The sequence below is a fragment of the Vitis riparia genome, chromosome 16 (genome assembly GCF_004353265.1).
Source record: "Vitis riparia cultivar Riparia Gloire de Montpellier isolate 1030 chromosome 16, EGFV_Vit.rip_1.0, whole genome shotgun sequence".
NCBI lineage: Eukaryota > Viridiplantae > Streptophyta > Magnoliopsida > Vitales > Vitaceae > Vitis > Vitis riparia.
Genome location: NC_048446.1, coordinates 18633522 through 18655389, shown reverse-complemented (window position 1 = coordinate 18655389; position 21868 = coordinate 18633522). Strand labels below are relative to the sequence as shown.

Here is a 21868-nt window from a genome sequence, read left to right as displayed (position 1 = left end):
TTTGCACCATACTTTTGACTTTTAAAGCCATTGGTCAACTGTACTTGCATTTCCAAAAAATGTCAACTGTACTTGCACTGGTAGTAGCCATTACCAATTCTCTTTTTTGTGTAGAGTGCTTTGATATTGTTTAATTATGGGAATAATGAAATTGGAGAGCCATTGGCTCATGTAATATATCAGTTTTGACTTTTTCGATCCATAGGGTTCCATATTTATAGTGTTTAGATGCATATGAATTTCTAATGCGTTCACGTTTCTGCTTATCATTGGTCTCAGCATTAATCTGATTTTTCTATTTGTTTAGAGAGAGAACCTGCTGATTATATCATGAATCAGCTAGTGACCATATTAAGGGCATTTAACTACCATTTAGGATATGCCATTCTTTTTGGTGATAAAAAAAAAATTCTTTAGGGGCAGATTTGACAAACTCTATTTATGCATGACTCTTCCAAAGTATAAGAGGCATCAGTTAAGGAATATTTTAACTTTCTGTAACCATCCAAATCACTAGTTTGTAAGTGCACGAAATGAACTGCATCCACAAAAGATGGTGTATATATGCATGAATCATGCTGTTTCTTTTTGCCCATTCCATCATTTGCATGATGATGTAGAGAGCAACTGCATCTTCTATAAATACATCTTAGGAGCCTTTCAGGGCATAGACGGAAGTTGGAATTGTACTTGATGATGGATTCTGATTTAGTGAGGGAATCTCCTGCCATTGCTACTCCTAGTTATGAAGGGAAAAAGAAGAAGAAGAGCAGGCACACAGTCACAAGGATGATGTTCCTTGTTGTATTTCTTGGGTGGCTTATGGTTTGGGTTTTGTTGCCTACAAAGGTGTATAAACAACAATGGACTCCCAAGCTAAACAGCAAGCTCAATTCCACATATTTTGGAGAACAAGGTTGGCTTCTCACTACCCTCTTTTATGCTGCTCACTAGCTTGATTTCTGGGAACATCTGCCCTTTTTTTTTCTTGCTGATTCAATACTATTGGCAACATGTTCTACAGGAACAAATCTTTTGCTATTCACATTCCCTATGATGCTCATAGCTGCTGTGGGTTGTGTTTATCTCCACTTTCAGAAGAAAAAAGGAAATTCTTTCTCTAGGAGGTAAAAATTCTCTTGATCTTTTTTCAGCTACCTTCATTTTTTCAGTTGTCCTTGCTCTCACTTGAAAAAATAATTTTGCCTTCATGTGATGCATATGGAATAACAATACCTTCATATATTTAACTGTTTGCAGCATCAGCGCAAGCCATCGTCTGGCCTTCTGGAAAAAACCAGTGCTTGTGATGGCTCCTCTTGGGATTGTTTCAGCCATGGAGCTTGTTTTTGCTGCCATGTTCATCATGCTCTTAATCTGGTCTCTTGCCAATTACTTATATGTCAGCTTTGGTCACCTCCATATGCATAAACAAGGGGAGAAAGTGTATGTTGGAACATCTCTACACTTCAATTATCAATGATAAATATTTAGCCTGGCTCTGTTACCATCAAAAAGTAGATTGACTTCCACTCCTTTTTGTTATTATTTTTAGATGGGTTCCAGAATATAGGCTGCCTATACATGCTTTATTCATCCCTTATTATGCTTTTTCCTCAAAGATATTTGCAGAATATAGGCTGCCTACACATTCAATTCAAATTGCCAATTGAGTCCTTCTAGTTTTTCTTCAGTTGAAACAAAGAGAGTTCCTTCTTATTGTTTGAGCCTATGCTTAATTCTTAAGACAAATTAGATAATTGATCTGCCAGGATTGGCTTTGGCAGGTGGGAAGCTAAGTTTCGTAGCGTATCTCTGAGACTTGGGTATATTGGAAACTTGTGCTGGGCATTTTTGTTTTTTCCTGTGACTCGGGGATCTTCAATTCTGCCTCTTGTTGGGCTCACATCAGAGTCTAGCATAAAGTATCATATTTGGCTTGGGCATCTCTCCATGGTCCTTTTTGCTGCACATAGCATAGGTTTTGTCATCTACTGGGCTATGACCAATCAAATGGCTGAGGTACGTACTGAATATTTCTTTTACTTTTGTCTCGTTGGTCAACATTTAAATCTTTAAAATGATTATTCCATGCTCATGATTATTGCTTCTTTTTTTCTTAGTGAGATGAAAGATGGGGTATCTCTTTTCTTTTTATGTGGTTAGAACTGTCATCTTTTTCTTTTTCTTTTGCTGGAATTGGAGTCTGTTGTCTTTCTTGTTTGACAGTAGTGAGAAATCTTAAGAGAGACTTGGATTCCTCCTGCCTTTTTCCTTTCAAAAAGGAAAACAAGAATGAATTATTGGTATATGCATCATGTTGAGGGGGCCCTACTGGCTTATACTGCTGTCTTAGACATGAGAAATATCATCTACTAATATTAAGTTGTATCATGAGACATTGCTATCAGAGAAAGTGAAATTTTTCTGAATTCCGAAATTTAAAAGTTTCCTTAGTGGAGGTTATGAATCAAATGATGCCAACATATTTTACTATGAATAAGACAATAACCTGTGAGAAAATATTTACAAGTTCTGAAATTACCAGTATCAAACACAAAAGTCAAAATATTGTCAGTGACATAATCTAGATCCTGAAAATTGGCCCCGTTTGCAATTTTCTAATAGCTGTGCAAATTGGATGATGATACTCTGTTATTGCATACTGAAAAGAGGTTTTGGCAATGCAGATGCTAGAATGGAGCAAAACTTATGTATCAAATGTAGCTGGAGAGATTGCCTTTTTATTTGCATTAATAATGTGGGCAACAAGCTTTCCTCGGGTGAGGCGAAAAATGTTTGAAGTTTTCTTCTACACCCACCACATATACACTCTCTACATCTTCTTCTATGTGTTGCATGTTGGCACTGCCTACTTCTGCATGATCCTTCCTGGGATCTTTCTATTCATTATAGACCGGTACTTAAGATTCTTACAGTCACGGCAACGAGCTAGGCTGGTTTCAGCACGCATCTTACCCTCTGAAGCTGTTGAATTGACCTTCTCCAAGAGTCTAGGTGAGCCAACAAATAGCTTGGCCCCATACAAGGATGTAACAAAACTATTAATCTGTTTTATTTCATCAGCTGAGTTTGGTTTTGCAGGACTAACTTACAACCCCACAAGCATCTTATTTGTGAATTTGCCTAGCATTTCCAGGCTGCAGTGGCACCCTTTTACTGTGACTTCAAATTGTAATAGTGAACCAGATAAACTAAGCATAGTCATCAAAACTGAAGGAAGCTGGTCTCAGAAGCTTTACAACAAACTTTCTTCACTTCCTGCTGTAGACTGCTTTGATGTCTCTGTTGAAGGACCATATGGGCCTACTTCATCTCATTTCCTAAGGTCGGTCTGATAACAAAACAAGATTCTGACAGAGGCCCCAATAGGAGCAGCCATGATTTATGGGCCAATTTCCATTCTTACTAAGCTTGTTGATTATTTTTACAGGCACGAGTCGCTAGTAATGGTGAGTGGAGGCAGCGGTGTTGCTCCTTTCATCTCCATAATCCGCGAGATCATATTCCAAAGCACCAAACCAAACTGCAAGGTTCCAGGAATCCTCCTCATTTGTGCCTTCAAGAACTCTGCTGATCTCACCATGCTAGACCTCTTGCTTCCCGCCTCTGGCATGACCTCGGACATTTCACAGATACAGCTGCAAATAGAAGCCTATATCACTAGAGAGAAAGAGCAGCCCACCACAGACATCCAGAAGCTCCTCCGAACAATATGGTTCAAGCCAAACACATCAGATGCTCCCATTTCCGCAGCCCTTGGTCCAAACAGCTGGCTCTGGCTATGTGCAATAATCATATCTTCCTTCATCATGTTCCTCCTCTTCTTGGGCATTCTCACGCGTTACTACATTTACCCTATTGAACATGGCAGTGATGAAATTTATCATTTCTCCTTTAGATGTCTCTGGGACATGTTCTTCCCATGTGCTGCCATTTTCTTAGCTGCCAGCGGCGTTTTTCTTTGGCATAAGAAACAAGCCACCATGGAAGGGAAGCAAATCCAGAACATGGAAGTGCCAACACCGGTAGCCTCACCAGGGTTATGGCTATGCGGCAGTACAGATAGAGAGCTCGAAAGCCTCCCCCACCAGTCCCTTGTCGAAGCTACCAAGGTGCATTTTGGAGCAAGACCCGATCTCAAGAGTAAGCTTTAAATTGTTATAAGTGATTGAATTATCGACTAATCTAATCTCAGTTCTTCACAATAGCAATGAATTACCATAATGATTTCATCCGTGGTTCTGCAGAGATACTTTTTGATTGCAAAGGATCGGATGTTGGAGTTTTGGTATGCGGGCCAAGGAAGATGCGACATGAGGTTGCAAGAATTTGTTCATCTGGTCTTGCTGATAATCTGCATTTTGAGTCCATTAGCTTTAACTGGTGATGAATGCATGTTAACTTCATAAATAATGAAGGCCCTGTGACTTTATTTTGTGTTGTTCTCTTGCATCTCTCTTGGTTTTTTCTTTTCCTCTCAACCAAACAAGCAGAAGAACATGACTTCTATTATGTTTATTTTTAAAAAAAAAACTGAGTAAAAGTAGAAGCCAAATACTTCTGTAACAAAGTCTAAAATTTAAGTTTTGCTATATATTAAGTGAAAAACTATCTGCCTATTTAATTTTAAAAATTAATTTTAATTTATTTTTCCAAAATATTCATAAAAGTAATTTTTTATTCCAATTATTTCCTACAAATTTAGAAGTATATTTAGGAAGAGATGGAAGCAAAGGAAGCTCTTAAGGGCTTAGTGGCTTGGCCAAATGAGGTTATCATCTATTTATTAGCATCATGGGAATTCTCAATGAAAGAAGAAGAAGACACAATGTAGACTAAGAAAAATAGAACTTTTATTGAATAATCTTCTCATCTTCCAACCCTTCATTGTATTTGAAAAACCTCTCACACTTGTACACCCTACCCGTAGGATCCCCATCAAAAGTTGGAAAATACAATTTGAAAATTTTGGTTTGTGTATGATTCATGCAAAAAACAGAACTTGTTCTTGGCTTGGTTGGAATTAAACTACTAGCCTCCATGGAAACCGCCGGAGCCAACGATTTTTCTCTTAGTTGATCTATTTTGAGGTTCATCGCTGTCATCAAATAGGATAACTCCTTCAGCTTTGTCCATTGTTGATCTGAGGTATCTATTAATCGCTTTATGGAAAGTCCTATTCTCCATCACTTGGTGCCAAGTCGTTCTTTATAATTCTAAAATACTCTAAAGACCTACATGTTTTCAAGCTACATACGAAATATATATTAGAGTTCTCTAAAATATTCTACAAACCTCCAAGAACTCTCATCTATCTTTAGAGATGAATAAACGCCTCTATCTCTCTTTATAAACTTCGTAACCATATATAGAGTTAATGTCACAACTTGCTCAAAATGATCCCTCACTTGAGCTTCACATGGGAGCAAGAAGCTTCTACAAAAATCTAAAGGCATCCATACATTTCCACAAATGAATGGAAGATAAGGGAAAGGTGTGGAGAATTCTAGAAAGTTCTTGTAACTCATGGAATAAGCATAGAATTATGAGGAAGATTCCTTATTTGTTTTGGAGGAGACTTCATTTGACCAATACATTAAGCAATTGAAAGCTTTCCAAGCATTGTAAAATGTTCTTGTGCAATACAAGTTCCTTTCTTCCAAAACTTTTGTGCTTCCTATGTTCTTGTCTAGCTTCCAAGTCAAGTAATATTGCTTAGCCTAGCAAACTAAGTACATGGGGAAGATCAACTTAACAACTTAAGTGGCTTAAGTTGTCTTAATACCACATGGGTGCTTAGGAAACAACTAAGTCTTTGACATTAAGATAAGAGTAATTTGAGTATGGTGTCATAATTTCCCTCATCAATGTCATTAGTCATAGATGTCCTTATCATTTATTTTACTTGAAATCATCCAATCTACCCCTGAAACTACCATAAAACTTTTGCAAGCTCCTATTTAGTCTTACTCTTTGGTAGTCTTTTCCATTTAACTAAGTATTTTATTGTAGGAGGCACCCCTCGTCTCGTAAAGACTCAATCAACTATGATATACTCTATTTTCCTATCATATGAGATCACTATGGCTATAGGTGCCCTTTTTTATATCTCATGGCTTAGGTCATCATTGTCTTTATGATAAGGCTTCAAGTAACTTGCATGGAAGAAATAATAAATCTTTAACCTTGGAGATAGCTCAACATAATAGGACAACTTACAGACTTTCCCGAGTATGGGAAAAAGGCTTTCATATCTCCTCGCAATGCCTTTGTACACTTAAGGACTTGAACTATTAAGGAAGTAATTTGACGAGTACTAGGTACTTGACCTAATACTCAGTATGCCACCTCTTCTTGTTAGCCCATTTTTTTATCCTTTTAGTGGTCATATTCAAGTATGAGCAAACTATGTTAGTATGGTCTTGTTATCATTTAGTGAATTTGAATGTCAACGAGCTTTTTCTCTTGTCATCAAGGTGTGAGGAGTCAATTGTTATCGTCCCATAGCCAATTTGAATGGGCTCTTGTTAGTTGTTTCTCTCATTTGTTTGTTGTATGAGAATTAACCTACATCCAATAACTCAGTCCAATATTTTTGGTTGGCACTCACAAAGTGCCTCAAGTATAGCTCTATTGCATCTCTTCACTCTTTCCATTTATCTATCCTTTTGCAAGTGAAAGCTTAAACCCCATTATTTTGAAGAGCTTTGTCTACAACTTTTCAATATAAGTGCAAATCAATCACTGATAATGTGCCTTGGAAACCTCCATTACTTAACCATATGTCTAATGAATTTCCTCAACTATAAGGGGTACTATGAAAGTGGCATACTTAGAGAACCTGTCTACTGCTACAATGATAGAATCATAGCCTTTTGACTTAAGCAATCCAATAATAAAGTCCATTATGACACTCTCCCATGGTCTCTTAGGTGTGGGTAGTGATTGTAACAAGCACTAGGAAAGTGCTACTCCACCTTGTCTTGTTAGCCCACAAGACAAGTCTTGTTATAAGCCCTAACCTCATCTCATATCTAAGACTACTAGTATGTTGACTCTAATAATGCCCTTATGTGTTGTTGCCTAGGCTGCCCAGACCATTTGATGTCATGACATTCCTTTGATCAAATTCCTCCTCAACTAACCTTACTTGGACATGTACACTCATTTTCCTTTAGTATTATGATAGGACATCCTCTACCCAAAACCACTTGGGGCTAAGGCGATAAGACTCTTAACCATCAAGTCATGTTGTAACATTCTTTTAGAAAATTCCTTAGTTTTCCTTGGGATTGATTGGTCATAGATGCTAACTTTGTCTTGTAACTTAGGGTGTTAGCCACATGATTAGCATTCCCTAACTTGTACTCCAATGGTATAGTTGAACTCTTCTAAGAAATCTTGCCACCTTGCTTGCTTAGGGCTTAGCTTCTTTCATGTTGGAAGTAACTAGTGGCAACATTGATAGATTTATTTATGAAATAAGACCTTAACAAATAGTATCTTCAAGTACATAAGTAATGAACAACAATTATCATTTCCTTCTCTTGTATTATGTAATTTTTTTATTTTTTATTTAAATTAAGTTTGTGACTCTCAAAGGCTATGGGATGCTTGCATTAGAACTCTTTCAATAACAAAGGCAAAGGAATTTGTGTGCACCACGAATACCATGTCGTCGTTGGGTAGTATCAATACTAGTTCTCTGTCACAACCTTTTTCAAGTCTTCAAAGGCTTGTTGGCACTCATTGTCTTAATCTCATGCCTTATTTTTCTTTAGTAGATCTATATGTCCCTTGTTGAGTAGCCCTTAATGAACCATCAATAATAATTTACTAAGTCAATTTGAACTTTAGTTAAGGTACCTTTCTAGGTGAATCTCAGTCCTGGATGGCTTTTATCTTGCTTTCATCTATCATAAGCTTGTCATCCTTTATACAATGCTCCAAGACACTCACTTCTTCCATAGGAAATGAACATTTCTCCTTATTTACGTAAAGCTCATTACGCTTGAGCACTTCAAATATCTACCATAGGTGCTCCACATGTTTCTCCAAGGTGTTTGTCATAGACATGGACATTATTTAAGTACACCACCATAAATTTATCTAAGTATGGATGAAAGATTTTATTAGCTTGTCCCTTTCCGCAATCCTAACTTAGTAGTAGCTCAATCTTAGATCTATCTTTATGAAGTACCTTGCTCTACCAAGTTGATCAAATAAGTCGTCAATGCACATATACATTTTTTTGTATCCACATTGGTCTTTTAACTACTTATGACTCTTCTTTTTACCCATATCTATCTATTTTTAAGAATAAATTTTTTGCCCAATATCTATTAAGTTTACAAAAATTTTCTAAATAGTTGCCTTGATAAAGATTAAAAAATTGACATGTATCATTGGCAAAATTTTGGATATTGATCAATGTGAAAGAGAAACATGGAATTGAAAATTCATCACAGATCAGACGATTGGGATTCAACTTAATTGGAATTTTTAAAAATTCATCAATACATCACCAATTAAATTAGTGATTTTTCAGCAATTTTTTCAAAAAATCAACAAATAATTAGCATTTTAATTTTTAATTTTTAAAAAACTACAATAAAAAAAAACCATGAATAATTGTCATTTTATTAAATTTCTATTATATTCATCACTTTAATTTTTATTTTAAAAATTTTAGAATATTTTAATTTCTTTCTCATGTTATTTAGAATGAAATAACTCCTGCATCGATGGGATTGCCTAACGGGACAGCAAATATTACTTTATGAAAATTGGTAGGAATCTTCCTTTTTGGACATTTTCTCCCACCCATTCCATTAGCCTTTTCCAAAAGCAATTTGTGACGTGATCTTAAAGTAGGGTTGCAAATTTGGCACATAACTCAACCCATTAAGAAACATCATCGTTGGCCCAAGTCCAGTCCAAAATTAAAAAAGCCCAACCCCAACACTAAAATTGATTGATGGCCCAAACCCTCCAAAGGCTAGCCCACCCAAGTAATGAAAAGTGTAAGTTTGAACATAGTAAAGCCAAAATAGACACCCAAATACAAATCACTGAGTCCATGTTAGCATTCAACAACCAGTCTTCACCTAAATTCAAATACTTTTTTCTAAATCATATTCCATACGCAAGGGGGAAAAAAGAGTACAACTTGCAGCAGCTGGGTACTTGTTTTCCAAAGCTAGAAGGTGACAGAAAACATTAATAAAATAGAGCATGTTGCATGAACATAGGATGGAAGGAACAACAAGAGAAGGCCATAACTGTGGCATATTGGTGCCTCCCATATAGCAGTCAAATTTTTATGGATTTCACCCACAATCGGGCAGGCAAAACAAATTTTATATGTGAACTGGACCCCAATTGGACTGCTATAATTTTTGGTCAAATCTATGAGCATGTTTTTGTGGGAACCTTTGGCTAATATATTAAGGTAGCCTATACCAAGACCCTTGCAACAAGAGAGGAGATATGGATCCAAAGGTGATAGGAGGAACGTCCTGTTGGGTAGGAGTTGATGCTCTTCGATCGGTGATCAGGTTGTTTGTAATGGCAGCCTTTCTTGGCTACATTATGGTATGGATCATGATGCCCACCAACACGTTTTGGCTGCATTGGTTGCCTGACATCCATGCAAAAACTGATTCCAAGTATTTTGGACAACAAGGTTTGGTGCCTTTTCTATACTCCAGACTGAAGAAATTAGCTCAAAAAGAGTGTTCACTTTTAGCTGCTTTCTTCTTGTGTGGTACAGGTGCCAACTTCCTCATTTATACGTTTCCGGTCCTACTCATTGCTACTTTGGGCTGTTTATATCTCCACTTAGGAAAGAAATGTGTTGATCATGACATAGCTGAAAATTCTCGATGGGCTTTATGGAAACGACCTGTGCTCGTGAAGGGCACTCTGGGGATTGTTTCTTGGATAGAGCTATCCTTTTTATCCATGTTCTTTGTCCTCTTGGTTTGGTCTGTTTCAGCTTATTTGCACGGTATGTTTGCAAATATCACCCGCCAATCTGCAGCAAAGATGGGAGTGCAAGTGTAAGAATTCTTCCCATGTTTTCTTTGAGAACTTCAAGTGTTTTTTCAGTACCTTTTCATACATTCATTGAGGAATTGGCAGGTGGGAAGCCAAGTTAGAAAGTGCAGCTCTGATGCTAGGCCTTGTTGGGAACATTTGCCTAGCCTTTCTGTTCTTTCCAGTGACACGAGGATCTTCTGTTTTGCGGCTCATCGGCCTTACATCTGAGTCAAGCATCAAGTATCATATCTGGCTCGGTCACATTGTCATGACGCTCTTCACTGCCCATGGCTTATGTTACATTATCTTTTGGGCTGCAACACATCAAAGTTCAGAGGTAAACACAGTATTATCGTCTTTTTTTTATTCTTTTGACAAAAAGGGAAGAAAAAATTGCTACAGCCAAACCATTAAGTACTATAATATTTTAACTTTTAAGACCCTGTCCTGTTCTGATGCATAGGGTACCCCTCTACAACAAAAAGGCGAATAGCAATCTGTAGTCTTTTAAACAAGGGCACATATTCTATACCCTTGTACGATACAAAAATGTATCCACTTAATCAAGTGCATCTATTGTTTTTGTATTCAACAACCCTCCATTGATACAAGGGTTGTCAACTCTTAACCAGGACCATAAAATTTTTGTACCCTACACAACAGTTTTGATGCAAAGGGTACCACTCCCAACTAAGGAGATGTAGGGCCTTTTGTATCACAGGAAGCAAACTTTATTAATACTATCAGAAAATTTCAGAAAAAAAATAATTTTGGACCCCTAAATTTCCTGTTTGTCAAAAATTTGAAATCATATAATTTTGAAACTCAGAACAGGGGGATTCTAAATGTGATTCAGTACCTGGTATACGATTCAGACTATGTTACATTTGCTAGCTCCTCACTGTTTTTCCGGAACTGCAGATGCTCACATGGGATGAGATCGGGGTCTCCAATGTGGCTGGAGAGCTTGCCTTACTATCTGGATTAGCCATGTGGGCAACAAGCTTCCCTCGTATAAGGCAGAAGATCTTTGAGCTCTTCTTTTATACCCATCATCTGTACATCCTTTTCATCGTCTTTTTCGTGTTACATGTGGGCATCTCCTACTCCTGCATCATGCTTCCAGGTTTCTACCTTTTCTTGATAGACCGATACTTGCGATTCTTACAATCCCAACAAAGGGTTCGCTTGGTTGCAGCCCGCCTTTTACCTTGTGAAGCTGTTGAGTTGAACTTCTCTAAAGCATCAGGTAAAAGTACAGTAATAAGACATGATCCTTTCACATTTTTTTAGATTTAATTTTCCTTTCAGTGCATCATGGATGAAGTTTTAAGTTGAAAATACACTAAACAGAGAAAAAAAAAAAAGAATTAAGGAACAAAAACTTTACTGATGTTTCTTACCAGGGCTGAACTATACTCCAACAAGCACCCTCTTTATAAATGTGCCTAGCATTTCCAAGCTGCAATGGCATCCTTTTACAATCACCTCAAACAGTAATACAGATCCTGAGAAGGTAAGTGTTGTCATCAAAAGTGAAGGAAGTTGGTCCAGCACATTGTATTGTAAGTTATCATCCCCCTCACTGATAGAGCACCTCGAGGTCAGCATTGAAGGGCCCTATGGACCTACTTCAACCAATTTTCTAAGGTGTGTAAATACAAGCAAAGCCTTTTGGAAGTTCAAATTTTTGAAGCATTTTTCATCTAAAGAAACATCATCTCAGATGAGTTTGCATTATTGCATATAACAAGCATATTTCATGTTTAAGAACATAAAGACTTAATTTCCGGAGGCTCTGAAATCAGATATGTTAAGCTTCAACAGTTCAAAGCAAGTACCATTTATTGATAATAGCTCAAGAAAATCTGTAACCCATTTTGATGTGTTTTCATACCTTTGATTAAGATGGAGAAAAATATGGTGCAGGCATTACATGCTTGTGATGGTGAGTGGAGGAAGTGGCATTACTCCTTTCATCTCCATCATCCGTGAGCTCCTCTTCAGAGCCAACAGAATGAGCAGCAAGACTCCAAGGGTTCTTCTCATTTCTGCTTTCAAGAAATCTCTGGATGTCGCCATGCTAGACCTCCTCCTCCCGGTTTCAGGCACAACCTCTGATATTTCTCAGTTGCAATTACAAATTGAAGTGTATGTAACAAGAGAAACAGAGCCCACAAGAGAAAACCAGAAACTCCTTAGAACCATATGGTTCAACTTCAAGCCCAACACATTGGATGTACCAGTTTCTGCCATTTTAGGCCCAAATAGCTGGCTGTGGCTTGGAACAATCATGTCATCTTCTTTCATCATTTTTCTTCTGATAATCGGCATTCTTACACGATACTATATACAACCAATTGACCATAACACTAACATGATCTACTCCTACTCTGCAAGATCTGCTCTAAACATGTTACTCATGTGTGTCTCCATATCCATGCCTGCAACTGCAGCTTTTCTTTGGAACAAAAAACAGGCAACCAAGGAAATGAGGCAGATCCAAAACACGGCCGCACCAACACCAACCACATCACCAGGCTCATGGTTTTACAATGCAGATAGAGAGTTGGAAGCCTTTCCACACCAGTCTTTTGTCGAAGCAACCAAGGTGCACTATGGTGAAAGACCCAACCTAAGAAGTAAGATTAACATTCGATATCCGTTTAATGATTTCAGAAGACTTTTTATTGCACAATACAATAGTTTATGAAGTGATATTTATACTCAACAAAAGACTATGGAAGAATACTATTAAAAAAAAAAATGAAGGCACACACCACACAACCAAAAAAAGGAAGAAGGTACAAAACAAAGTTGCCAATGTATTATTTCAAGACCGAGTTTTGTCGCCACACAGCATTGTGTGAATCTTCACCTTCTTCCCTTTTCTTCATCTCCCAAAAAACCATCAGTAACATTCCCAATTGCAAATTATTTTCAGTTTCTAAGCCCTTCTGAAATAAATTTCATTTTTCTCCCCTGCAGGAATGATATCTGAGTGTGCAGGATCTAGCGTTGGAGTTCTTGTCAGTGGCCCAAGAAAGATGAGGCAAGAAGTTGCAGCTATCTGTTCATCTGGTTTGGCAGATAACCTACATTTTGAGTCCATCAGCTTTAACTGGTGAACATACTAAAAACATCGGTTTCATGTTTACTTCGCCAGATCCACAATGAGTGATAGTTTGTCAGATTCTGCCCATGGGCCTTTGGATTAAGAACAAGGAATGCAATTATTCCCAAGCGATCATTCTCTCCTTGTGTATATAGTGTAAGAAGGTTTTTTCATCAAATTATTACCATGAAAACTCATTTCAGAAATCACTACTGCCAAACCTGTCGGATCCACAGTTCATTATGACAAATTTGAATGGTGAAATTCAAAAGATGATGATCAAAAACTTCAGGACAAGAAAAAAAAAAAAAAAAAAAAAAGAAGAAAGAAAAAAGAAAAGTCTTAGGAAGAGTTCTAGTTCAACAGGCAAAAAGCATTGAGAAACTTTGAATGGCACTTAAGGTAGACTAACGCAATTAAATGTTTCCCCAGGATATGAGGAAGTTGATCCTTCTTCTCAAATGAATCAAATCAAGGTTTATTCAGTCTTCCAAATTATCCAGCAGATGTTTCATTTACACTAACGTTTCACAACAAGCTTCATTTCATGCAGATACTGGAATACGAAAATAAAAATAGCTATGAAAAGTAACCATCACTGCAACTCCATATATCATCCATGCTTGAGGCAAAGAAACTTACCATGTTCAGGATTTGAAGCATTGCTTGTGAAGATCCCTATCAATACGATCACCAAAAAATGCAAACCTGGAAAACAGAGCCATATCATGAAGCTATTCCAACCAAAAACAAATCTTTTACGAGCATATAAAGGTAATGCCAATGCATACATCACACACAGTTGCAAGTTTCAGGATCAGTAAATTGCATCCAACCTGGAATAGTTCAATAAACAATTACCATATGATCGGAGTTGATGTTAAATCTTCCCTCTTCCCACACTAGGTCCACTTGAATTTATGGCCATGCCCTAAATTACTCACAACTACAAAGGAAGGTGAAATTCATGGATAAGATCGTGATAAAATATATTAGCCATACAAGAAGATATTCAGAAGGTGAAGAAACCTAAACCCAAAAGAACTTAACAGCACATTAAATTTTATCAGTCTTCATTTTGAAGTTCATGCTGATTCAGCTTATGGTAAAACAATCACTAAGACCATGATTAGCACAAAGAAAACGATACAGGGCACAGCTTCATGTGTCCCTGTACAAAGATTACATAATCAAGAAATGGTCCAAACCCCAATTGTAAAAATCCCAGTCTAGCCTGGACAAGGAATAATAAGATTTACTATAAATAAAAGCAAGTCAAAACACATCGAATTTTCATTGGTCATTCTATCATTATGGCCTCATAAAGAGGTTACAACAGCCAAAAGTGGCCAGAAGAAAAATACCATCAGAAAAAAACATAATTAAAGAATTAGGAGCAACAGCAGGCTGGATAAAAATCTTGCCAAGGAAAATCAAAATGGTGAGAATAGATTCCACAAGCATTGCAAGCAAGAAGAACGGCAGAATAGAGATACTACCCTATAAAAAAGAGAAAATGGTTAAGAGGAGTAACATCTCCTAGCTACAGGCAAGTCCCACCCAATGAGGGAAAAAAGTCATGGACAGAAAGTTCATGCAGGTCTTCCCCTTCTGGGTGATACATCCTCATCATATTCTCGCATTCCAAATGAATTGGGGCTCGAATTATATAGCCTCTCATGATTATATCTTAAATGACGTTTCTCTTCACTTGGTCTCCTTGGAATATCCCTAGGCCTTCTGTCAGTACCCCTAATGCAGTCATCATTGTTATGAGGGTTGCGTGACAAAACGCAATCTTCTGTATCATACCGGAAGCGCTTCACAACACCACCTGTATCATAACGCCGCACTGGACGAATCATCTCATATCTATCACCATGTTTTCTTCTATCATCATCACTGTCATCATGTTTACGTCCCCTACCAGCACCAACCATCTCAGGTAATCTTCCAGGATGGATCATGGGTCTATAGTAATCATTTGACTTTAATCTTCGTGGGGGACCCATAGAATCAAAACGTTGGCTCTGCTGGAACATTCTCACTGGAGATCTCCCATCTCTGAAATGATCCATTGCACCATTTCGATCATCAATCCATCTGGAATTATGCTGTGGGGAGATGCGACCTCTTGGTGGAGACAGAAAACCTTCTTCATAATCATCTGCAAAATTGGGCTTCTGGAAGGGCAACCTCATTCTCTCCATTCGAGCCCCAGACCTGAAATCTGGAGATCTACTGAAGTGTCTTGAGCTAGCATTCCGTTCCCTTGACATCAGCCAAGCAGGAGGGGAACGGGATCTGGATCTTGACTGAGATATCTTGTGGGTTTCAGAAAAATGAGGAGCTCCTCTATTAAAAATGGGAGAAATGCTTCGTTCTCTCCTTGCTAAATGATGAGGCACACGAAGAGGAAATTCAGCAGTTTCATCGGGAATGGACCCATGATAGTTCTCCCTAGGGCCTCTATGAACTCCTTGGTATCTTCTAGATCTGCCCCTACTTCTCTCAGGGCTAACATCTCTACCAGGTGCCATTCCCATATGCATCCCATAAGCATCATCTCTGTCAGATGGTGATCTCCTCCTCATTAGGGGGCGATACACACCTTTTGAGGAAGAATTCATCGATTGCCTGTGAATGCCATTAAGTCCACCAACTCCCGCTTTTGAAATTGTCCTGTCTGAGGTCATGACAAATCCACCAGTCTCAACAATACTTCTTGGTCTGGGGCGCCCTGAGCCATAGGGGGCATGATAACTAGGTGAATGACGGCGTTTCGAATCCCAATAACCTGTTGAAGGTTGATCCCAGTTACCATCTCTCTGGCCTCTTCCGTGAATATGCAAAGCAGATCTGCTCCTTCCCATGGATTTGTCAGAATCGGTTCCTCTTTCAGCTCGAGGGTCTGAATCATCAAGGTTGTTGGATCTGAAACATAACAACAATTAGCAATCCAGCAGTTCCTAATGGTGTATTAAAAAATAATCAAAAGAACATCTAGAAAAATTACCTGCTACGCTGCAAAATTACAGCATCCTTCCTGCGTAAGATACCGTACGATGGTCCTTCAATGCGTGACAGCAACTCCCTCCTCGTTGACCTTGGTCCAATTGCTCTGCCATCATTCACTTCCACATTCTTATCAGTAGAAATTTCACGATCGTTCGGCAACTGATCATATTGAGCAACATTTGTCTGGCTTTGTTCCTTCAAAGCACCTCCTCCAGCAGGCTGTTCAGCTTCTTCAGCCACATCATTAGTACCAGTACTCGATCCTCTTTTAATATTTGTGTCAACTTTCCTAGTAAACTGTGTCCATGATTGTGGTTTTGAAGTTTTCACTAACCCTCCATTACTGAATTCTGCTTCATTTGCCAGAGAACCACCTAAGCAAGATTGATCACTGATTCCTTTCACACCATTGTCGATAGTAGTTTCACCACAACCAAAATGATGATTTGGCCCAAGAAGTCTCTCTTTCTCACATTCTGATCCCACTTCAACTTCCCCCGTCATGGGGCCAGGGTAGTCAACAGCATCAAAGTCATACATATCTCGGTTATCTGATTCATAGTCCACACGTTCAGCTTCCCCATCCTCAGCATCATTTTCCTCCCAAGCATGGACAACTGACTCTCTCAACTCCCCATCTTCAATCTGAGAGTCATAACCCGCATCGAGTTCAGTCACATTCTCCATGCCAACTGGATGACCACGATCATCCTGAGAAACATCAGTGTCATAGCTATCATCAAAAGGATCTTCCAAATCAACCTTGCCAGAGCAATTAGCAGGATCATCATCACAATTCTTGCCTACCTCATCAGGGATGAATTCAGATCGTTCTCCTGAAATAGTTGAATGCTCAGAAGACTTGTTTACAAGTTCTCTAGCCCCAACATGCACTGAAGGATCAACATCAGTAGCATCATCTGCAGAAACTTGGTCATTGTGTTCCTTTACAGCCACAGTTACCACAGATTGGCCTTCTATAGCAGATGCACCAGACACAGACACATCATCACACCTGGGTGAAGAATGGGGAACATGTACTTCACCTGATTCATTAGTAGGAACCTCAGCATGTTCAGGTCCTAGTGAACAGATGTCAGTGCTCATCATCTCTCCAGAAGATATTTGTCTGGAATTATCATCATCTTTATTCGTAAGACAGTCAATTTCACAGTTTGTCGTGGTGACTGGTGGAGGAGAAAACCCAACTTCATTCTTCTCCACCTCAACACCTTCTAAACAAACAGGTTTATCCAATTGCACATCAGAAGTACAATCTTCTCTGCTCTGATCCACAATAACACCGCTAATTGCTGTATTTCTGTTTTCATCAGATATCTGTGCATTTCCAATATGACGTGATCTGGGGCTGGCAGGTTGCATGAGGCATGCATCCATTATCACTTCCTCAGAAGCTTTAGCATCAGAAACATCAACTACTGTGGACTCCAGAGCATGTTCAGTTGGAGTAGGAATACCTTTTTCATGGGAGCAGGTTGTGTTAGCTGTGGAGCATGCTTCCAACTTATGTTCTTCTGTGTTAGAATCACAAGTCCTAAGACCCTCACATCTCGAGTCTGAGGCCATGTTGATATCGCCTTCTACATCAGCTAAAGCCACAGTGTCAGTCATAGATTTTGCTGTAGTTTCAATGTTTGTTTTAATATCTCCAGAGTTCGGTATCTGGCAATCTTCCAAATTATCCAGCTTCTCACTCTGCTGCTTTCCATCCTCAGAGACTGCTGAAATGTTTGTCTGAGAATCAACAACTTGATAATCATCAGGTTGTTCCCATGCATCCATCACAACATTCAAGTCCCAGTGTAACCTATCATCTCGTGAAGAAGCGGACCTTTTCAATGCCCCATCATCCTTGTCACTATGAAGGTTCTGCAAGACAGCCACTGAATTATCCTGAGAAAATGAGCCCTCTATATTATCTTCTATTGCCACATCTTTTTGGAAGGTATTGGCTGTTGCAGGGGATGCAACAGTTTCTTTTATAGGCATTGCAGAAATAGATGAGTTGTTTCCTTCACATGTCAAAACTGGACCATCCTCAGTAGTTGATTCCATCACATCATCACCCATGCTGTTATTGCAAGCAGCTGCTGCAAGCATCTCAATGCCTGAAAAGTCCTCACCATCGCCAATCTCTTCATTTGTCACCTCTGAAATCCTTCCATCAACAACTACATCTACACTGTGAATAAACTTAGAAGCATGAGTTGCCATGATTTGTTGCTTGGAAATTGAATTTGAACTAGACTGCTGACTTGAAGAATGCTGACTATCTACAAGCTGCTCAGAATCCTCATGGGGAGGAGAAGGGGTTCGTGGGGGTGGTGATGGAGACTGAAACATAAATCTCCTTTTCTTAATCGGTACATGCTCTACTTTATCACTGAAGCGTCTCCCAAGAACAGCAACACCAAGCTGAAAAATAGACAAATAGAGGAATAATATATCATGAGAGTTAGGATTCTTCTCTTGATAAAAGAGTTTGAGAAAATGGAAATGAACCAACAAATATGCAAAAGCAACCTTCTCAGATTCGGAAACTGAGCCATTCTCTGTTTTCTTGGGGCTCCTATCAGCCTGGCCAGCACCCATTTTTGAGTTTCTAGAGGCTGGCTTCCTAGAGCGCCTCGATGCACTCCTGTTTCCTTTTGCCACCGTCTTCCAAGTCAATTCAGGATTTATAAAATTCGTAAGTTCTAGGCCCACAGTACCCATCATGCTTGCAGATGGGGATCCTATCCCATTAACTAATGGTATGCCACCACAAGTTTTGCAGGATGCCTTTGCTATGTGCTCTCTGCTTAACTCCAGAATCAAGGGCTAACGTCTGATGCAATCACACAAGTGAGCCAGGAAGTTAGCAAAAAAACAAATAATCACACATGCACTAGATATATACATGCATAATACTAATTTTAAATAATTCAAATAAATTACATCTGCATAAGTATCCTACAAAGATGCTAACTTTTTTACTTGTTTGGCTAGTCCTAGATCAACCCACTGATGTATGCCAATAAACTCTATTGATGTATATAAAGAATTTCCATAGTTCCCTAGGTATTCTTATGGTAGGACTAGCCATCATCGATCATCATACTTGTGATTTAAGTTTTATGGCTTTCTAGGTATATTTATCCTAGACTTGTCACTAGGGATTCAACACACACACACACATACCCAACCACAATTTAGGGGGTATTTTGCTGCAAAAGCTGCATCAATTATGGAACCCTTAACCCCAGTTAATAGGATTTCATCATGGAAATTATTGGACGAAAAGAGTGAGAAATCCTAAAAACTTACTTTTGATTCAGACCCCTCAATTGTGCTCGTTTGAGAAAGTGTATAGATTCTTTGCAGACAGTCAGCAGGATTCAGAGTGCCACCTCACCTGTAAGTTGCAGATTTACATTAGCAACAACACCAATAACAAATGCAAGCAAATACAAAAATGCAGTTTAGTTTGCTTGATAAACAACATCGTTATCAAGCCCAAACACTGATAACAAGACTGCCAGCATATGCCTCCATAGGCCATTACCTTGGGGCAGATAGTGTTAACCAGTTTTGAAGGCCTGCAAAAACTTCTTCACATTGTAGCTTTCAACACAGCAGATTCCTAATATTCGGAATTAGGGCTTCTTTGCAAACAAATAAATAAGGACAATGAAATACTTCATGTAAAAACAGGACAAACACAATGTGTTCATCACTCCAATGAGTGAAATTTAACAGCCAAGAGTAACTCTGAAAGAGTTCAGTTCCAGTTGAAACACATTAGTTTCCAAATAAGAGTATTCTTATTATTACTTCAGATTTCGGCAAAGAAGTCTGCAAAGTTATCTAAAATATTACTTCAAAATTTTCATTCAACCGTGCCAACTGATCACTGCCCCAACCAACAAGGAAAACCCTCAACAAGGGCTGAAGCCATCTCTTCACGTCCAAATCTAGCCTTGAAAAACAATCTTAACAATCAATCATGTTGATATAATCTTCAAATTGGTCATTCTCCAAGCAACTCTTGTACTTCAAAATCTCCAGTCCTTATGTTGGGAACTCCAAAAGCCCCAATTTCCTAAACTCGTCCAAAGCATAAAAACTGGCCCTTTTCTGCAAAGGCGAAGCTTGAGTTTTGAAGTCCACTTTAGTCACAAAACAGGACATAGAGCTTCTGAAATTACAAGATACTGCCCTTAACTTACAGGTCCAATAGCAAAAATACGAGTTAATATAAGAACTCGTTCTAAAAACAATTGTTGAAGATGCATCAGCACCCTTTGTCACCTTCATAGATCCTGATTAAAACCCTAACAAATCATCTAACAATTCGTCCCTTTCCCCTAATATATATACACACGTGTATATATCTATTGATTCAGTTCTGTGCCGCCTTCAACAAAACTGCAATCATAAGTCAATCAAGAACCCTAATTTATTAAAAATCCAAAAAATTAAATAAAATCTCTGCGGCCGCTTCTTCCTCTTTAGATCGAAGTTCTCCTGTAAATCTTCATGAGAAGTCTTTGAATCCTCAAAGAAAACCTCACTGTTTCAATATGTTTCACACTAGAGCTGAGCTTGAGACGATCAAAAACCTCGGATCCTCAACGATGCCGTGAAAAACAACCATAAAAAAGTGTAGAAATCAAAAGCGAGCTAACTAGGGTTTTGTATACCTGTTCTTTTACCAAATCGCAGCGATCGAAAACCTTCCACGATTTACACAACAAATCCTCGCACAAATCTTCAAATCCTGATTCTTCTTCCCCTTCCTCCTCTTCTTCTTCTAGCCTTGAAATCACCGCCGGCGGCACTGACAAAACCGGCGCCGATTCGTGAACTGAATCGCTGAGCGACAGCCGTCAGATCTGCGGACGTTATAGGCGGATCTCTGGACCTCCCCTCTTCTGATTCCCCTCTCCCTTTATCTCTATCTCTCTCTCTCTCTCCCTCTTCACCTCCCCTTCCTCTTCTTCGTCTTCGTCTTCTGCGCTGTTTGGATATGAACTGAGAGGAAGTCCTTCACACACACCACGTATTTATGGATGAGTCTGTGCCGTATCTACCCTCGTGAGTTCATGAAATTCCGAAACTACCCTCGTCCTTGCCTGTATCGAGAGGGCCTCAGTGGTCGCAAAGGGCATTTTCAGGGCACCCGAAGCGTCTCGATTTGGCTGCGCTCCCAAAGTCAAAATCTTGACTTTTGCCCCCCCTCCATCAATACATATATATAACCATGACGTGGCATATTCAATAAGTGATCCTTTGGTTTCCTGTATTTAGGTTTCTTGCCCCTCTTTTCCCTGATTTTGTTTTCCCCTCCCCACTTTCGTGAAGTTCTCTTCATTTATGCCCTTCCATGAGGGCTCAAAAGGAAGGACCAAATTCTAAATTTCTCTTTTTGGTGTTACCAAAAATTGTTTTATTGATTTCATGACAATTTTATTTTTCCTTTTTTTTTTATTTACTTTCCCTTTTTTGTTCCAAGAGGAAATATGATGACTCGGTGAAATCTGTACAAGTTGATCCAAAATAAAATATGCCTCTCATGGAAGTTAATAATTTTTTTTAGGAAAAAAAACCTTGTTCATATATATATATATATAAATGGAAGTTAATAATAAAAAAAATTAAAATAAATAA

General features: G+C 38.6%; 2 protein-coding genes and 1 long non-coding RNA gene across 5 annotated transcripts; 1 reads left to right on the top strand and 2 right to left on the bottom strand.

The window, feature by feature from the left end:
• The first annotated feature begins 383 nt into the window (after nt 1-383).
• LOC117934006 (ferric reduction oxidase 4-like) lies at nt 384-4470 on the top strand. Its single transcript, XM_034855595.1, has 8 exons — nt 384-916; nt 1025-1127; nt 1261-1446; nt 1788-2022; nt 2691-3018; nt 3106-3349; nt 3455-4167; nt 4272-4470. The coding sequence occupies exons 1-8, from the start codon at nt 694-696 to the stop codon at nt 4409-4411; spliced, it is 2172 nt and encodes a 723-aa protein (XP_034711486.1). The 5' UTR covers nt 384-693; the 3' UTR covers nt 4412-4470.
• A 4615-nt stretch (nt 4471-9085) lies between these two features.
• LOC117934009 lies at nt 9086-13807 on the bottom strand. The gene is made up of 5 exons (XR_004654402.1): nt 11963-13807; nt 11469-11573; nt 10925-11302; nt 10138-10379; nt 9086-10060 (listed from the first exon to the last, which is right to left on the bottom strand). It is a non-coding gene; the product is annotated as an uncharacterized LOC117934009 (long non-coding RNA).
• Nucleotides 13808-14417: 610 nt separating this feature from the next.
• Nucleotides 14418-21216, bottom strand: LOC117934004. Of its 3 annotated transcripts, XM_034855593.1 has the most exons (6): nt 20902-21216; nt 19526-19613; nt 18743-19046; nt 17006-18634; nt 16197-16909; nt 14418-16114 (listed from the first exon to the last, which is right to left on the bottom strand). In XM_034855593.1, the coding sequence occupies exons 3-6, from the start codon at nt 18935-18937 to the stop codon at nt 14773-14775; spliced, it is 3879 nt and encodes a 1292-aa protein (XP_034711484.1). In that variant the 5' UTR covers nt 18938-19046; nt 19526-19613; nt 20902-21216; the 3' UTR covers nt 14418-14772. The 3 variants fall into 3 exon arrangements, with proteins under 3 accessions (XP_034711484.1, XP_034711483.1, XP_034711482.1); XM_034855592.1 differs by having other exon boundaries at nt 16197-18634; nt 19764-21215; XM_034855591.1 differs by having other exon boundaries at nt 16197-18634; nt 20902-21215.
• Between the last annotated feature and the right edge of the window lie 652 nt (nt 21217-21868).

What these genes read in the sequence shown, in the direction of transcription:
- LOC117934006 (XM_034855595.1), top strand. Translation starts at nt 694, where the DNA reads ATGATGGATTCTGATTTAGTGAGGGAATCTCCTGCCATTGCTACTCCT. An exon ending in CACATATTTTGGAGAACAAG is followed by an intron (nt 917 to 1,024) that starts GTTGGCTTCTCA and finishes CATGTTCTACAG; the next exon opens with GAACAAATCTTTTGCTATTC. An exon ending in ACTTCATCTCATTTCCTAAG is followed by an intron (nt 3,350 to 3,454) that starts GTCGGTCTGATA and finishes TTATTTTTACAG; the next exon opens with GCACGAGTCGCTAGTAATGG.
- LOC117934004 (XM_034855592.1), bottom strand. Translation starts at nt 18,937, where the DNA reads ATGATGGGTACTGTGGGCCTAGAACTTACGAATTTTATAAATCCTGAA. An exon ending in CAGTTTCCGAATCTGAGAAG is followed by an intron (nt 18,635 to 18,742) that starts GTTGCTTTTGCA and finishes TCTATTTTTCAG; the next exon opens with CTTGGTGTTGCTGTTCTTGG. An exon ending in GTAATTTTGCAGCGTAGCAG is followed by an intron (nt 16,115 to 16,196) that starts GTAATTTTTCTA and finishes GTTATGTTTCAG; the next exon opens with ATCCAACAACCTTGATGATT.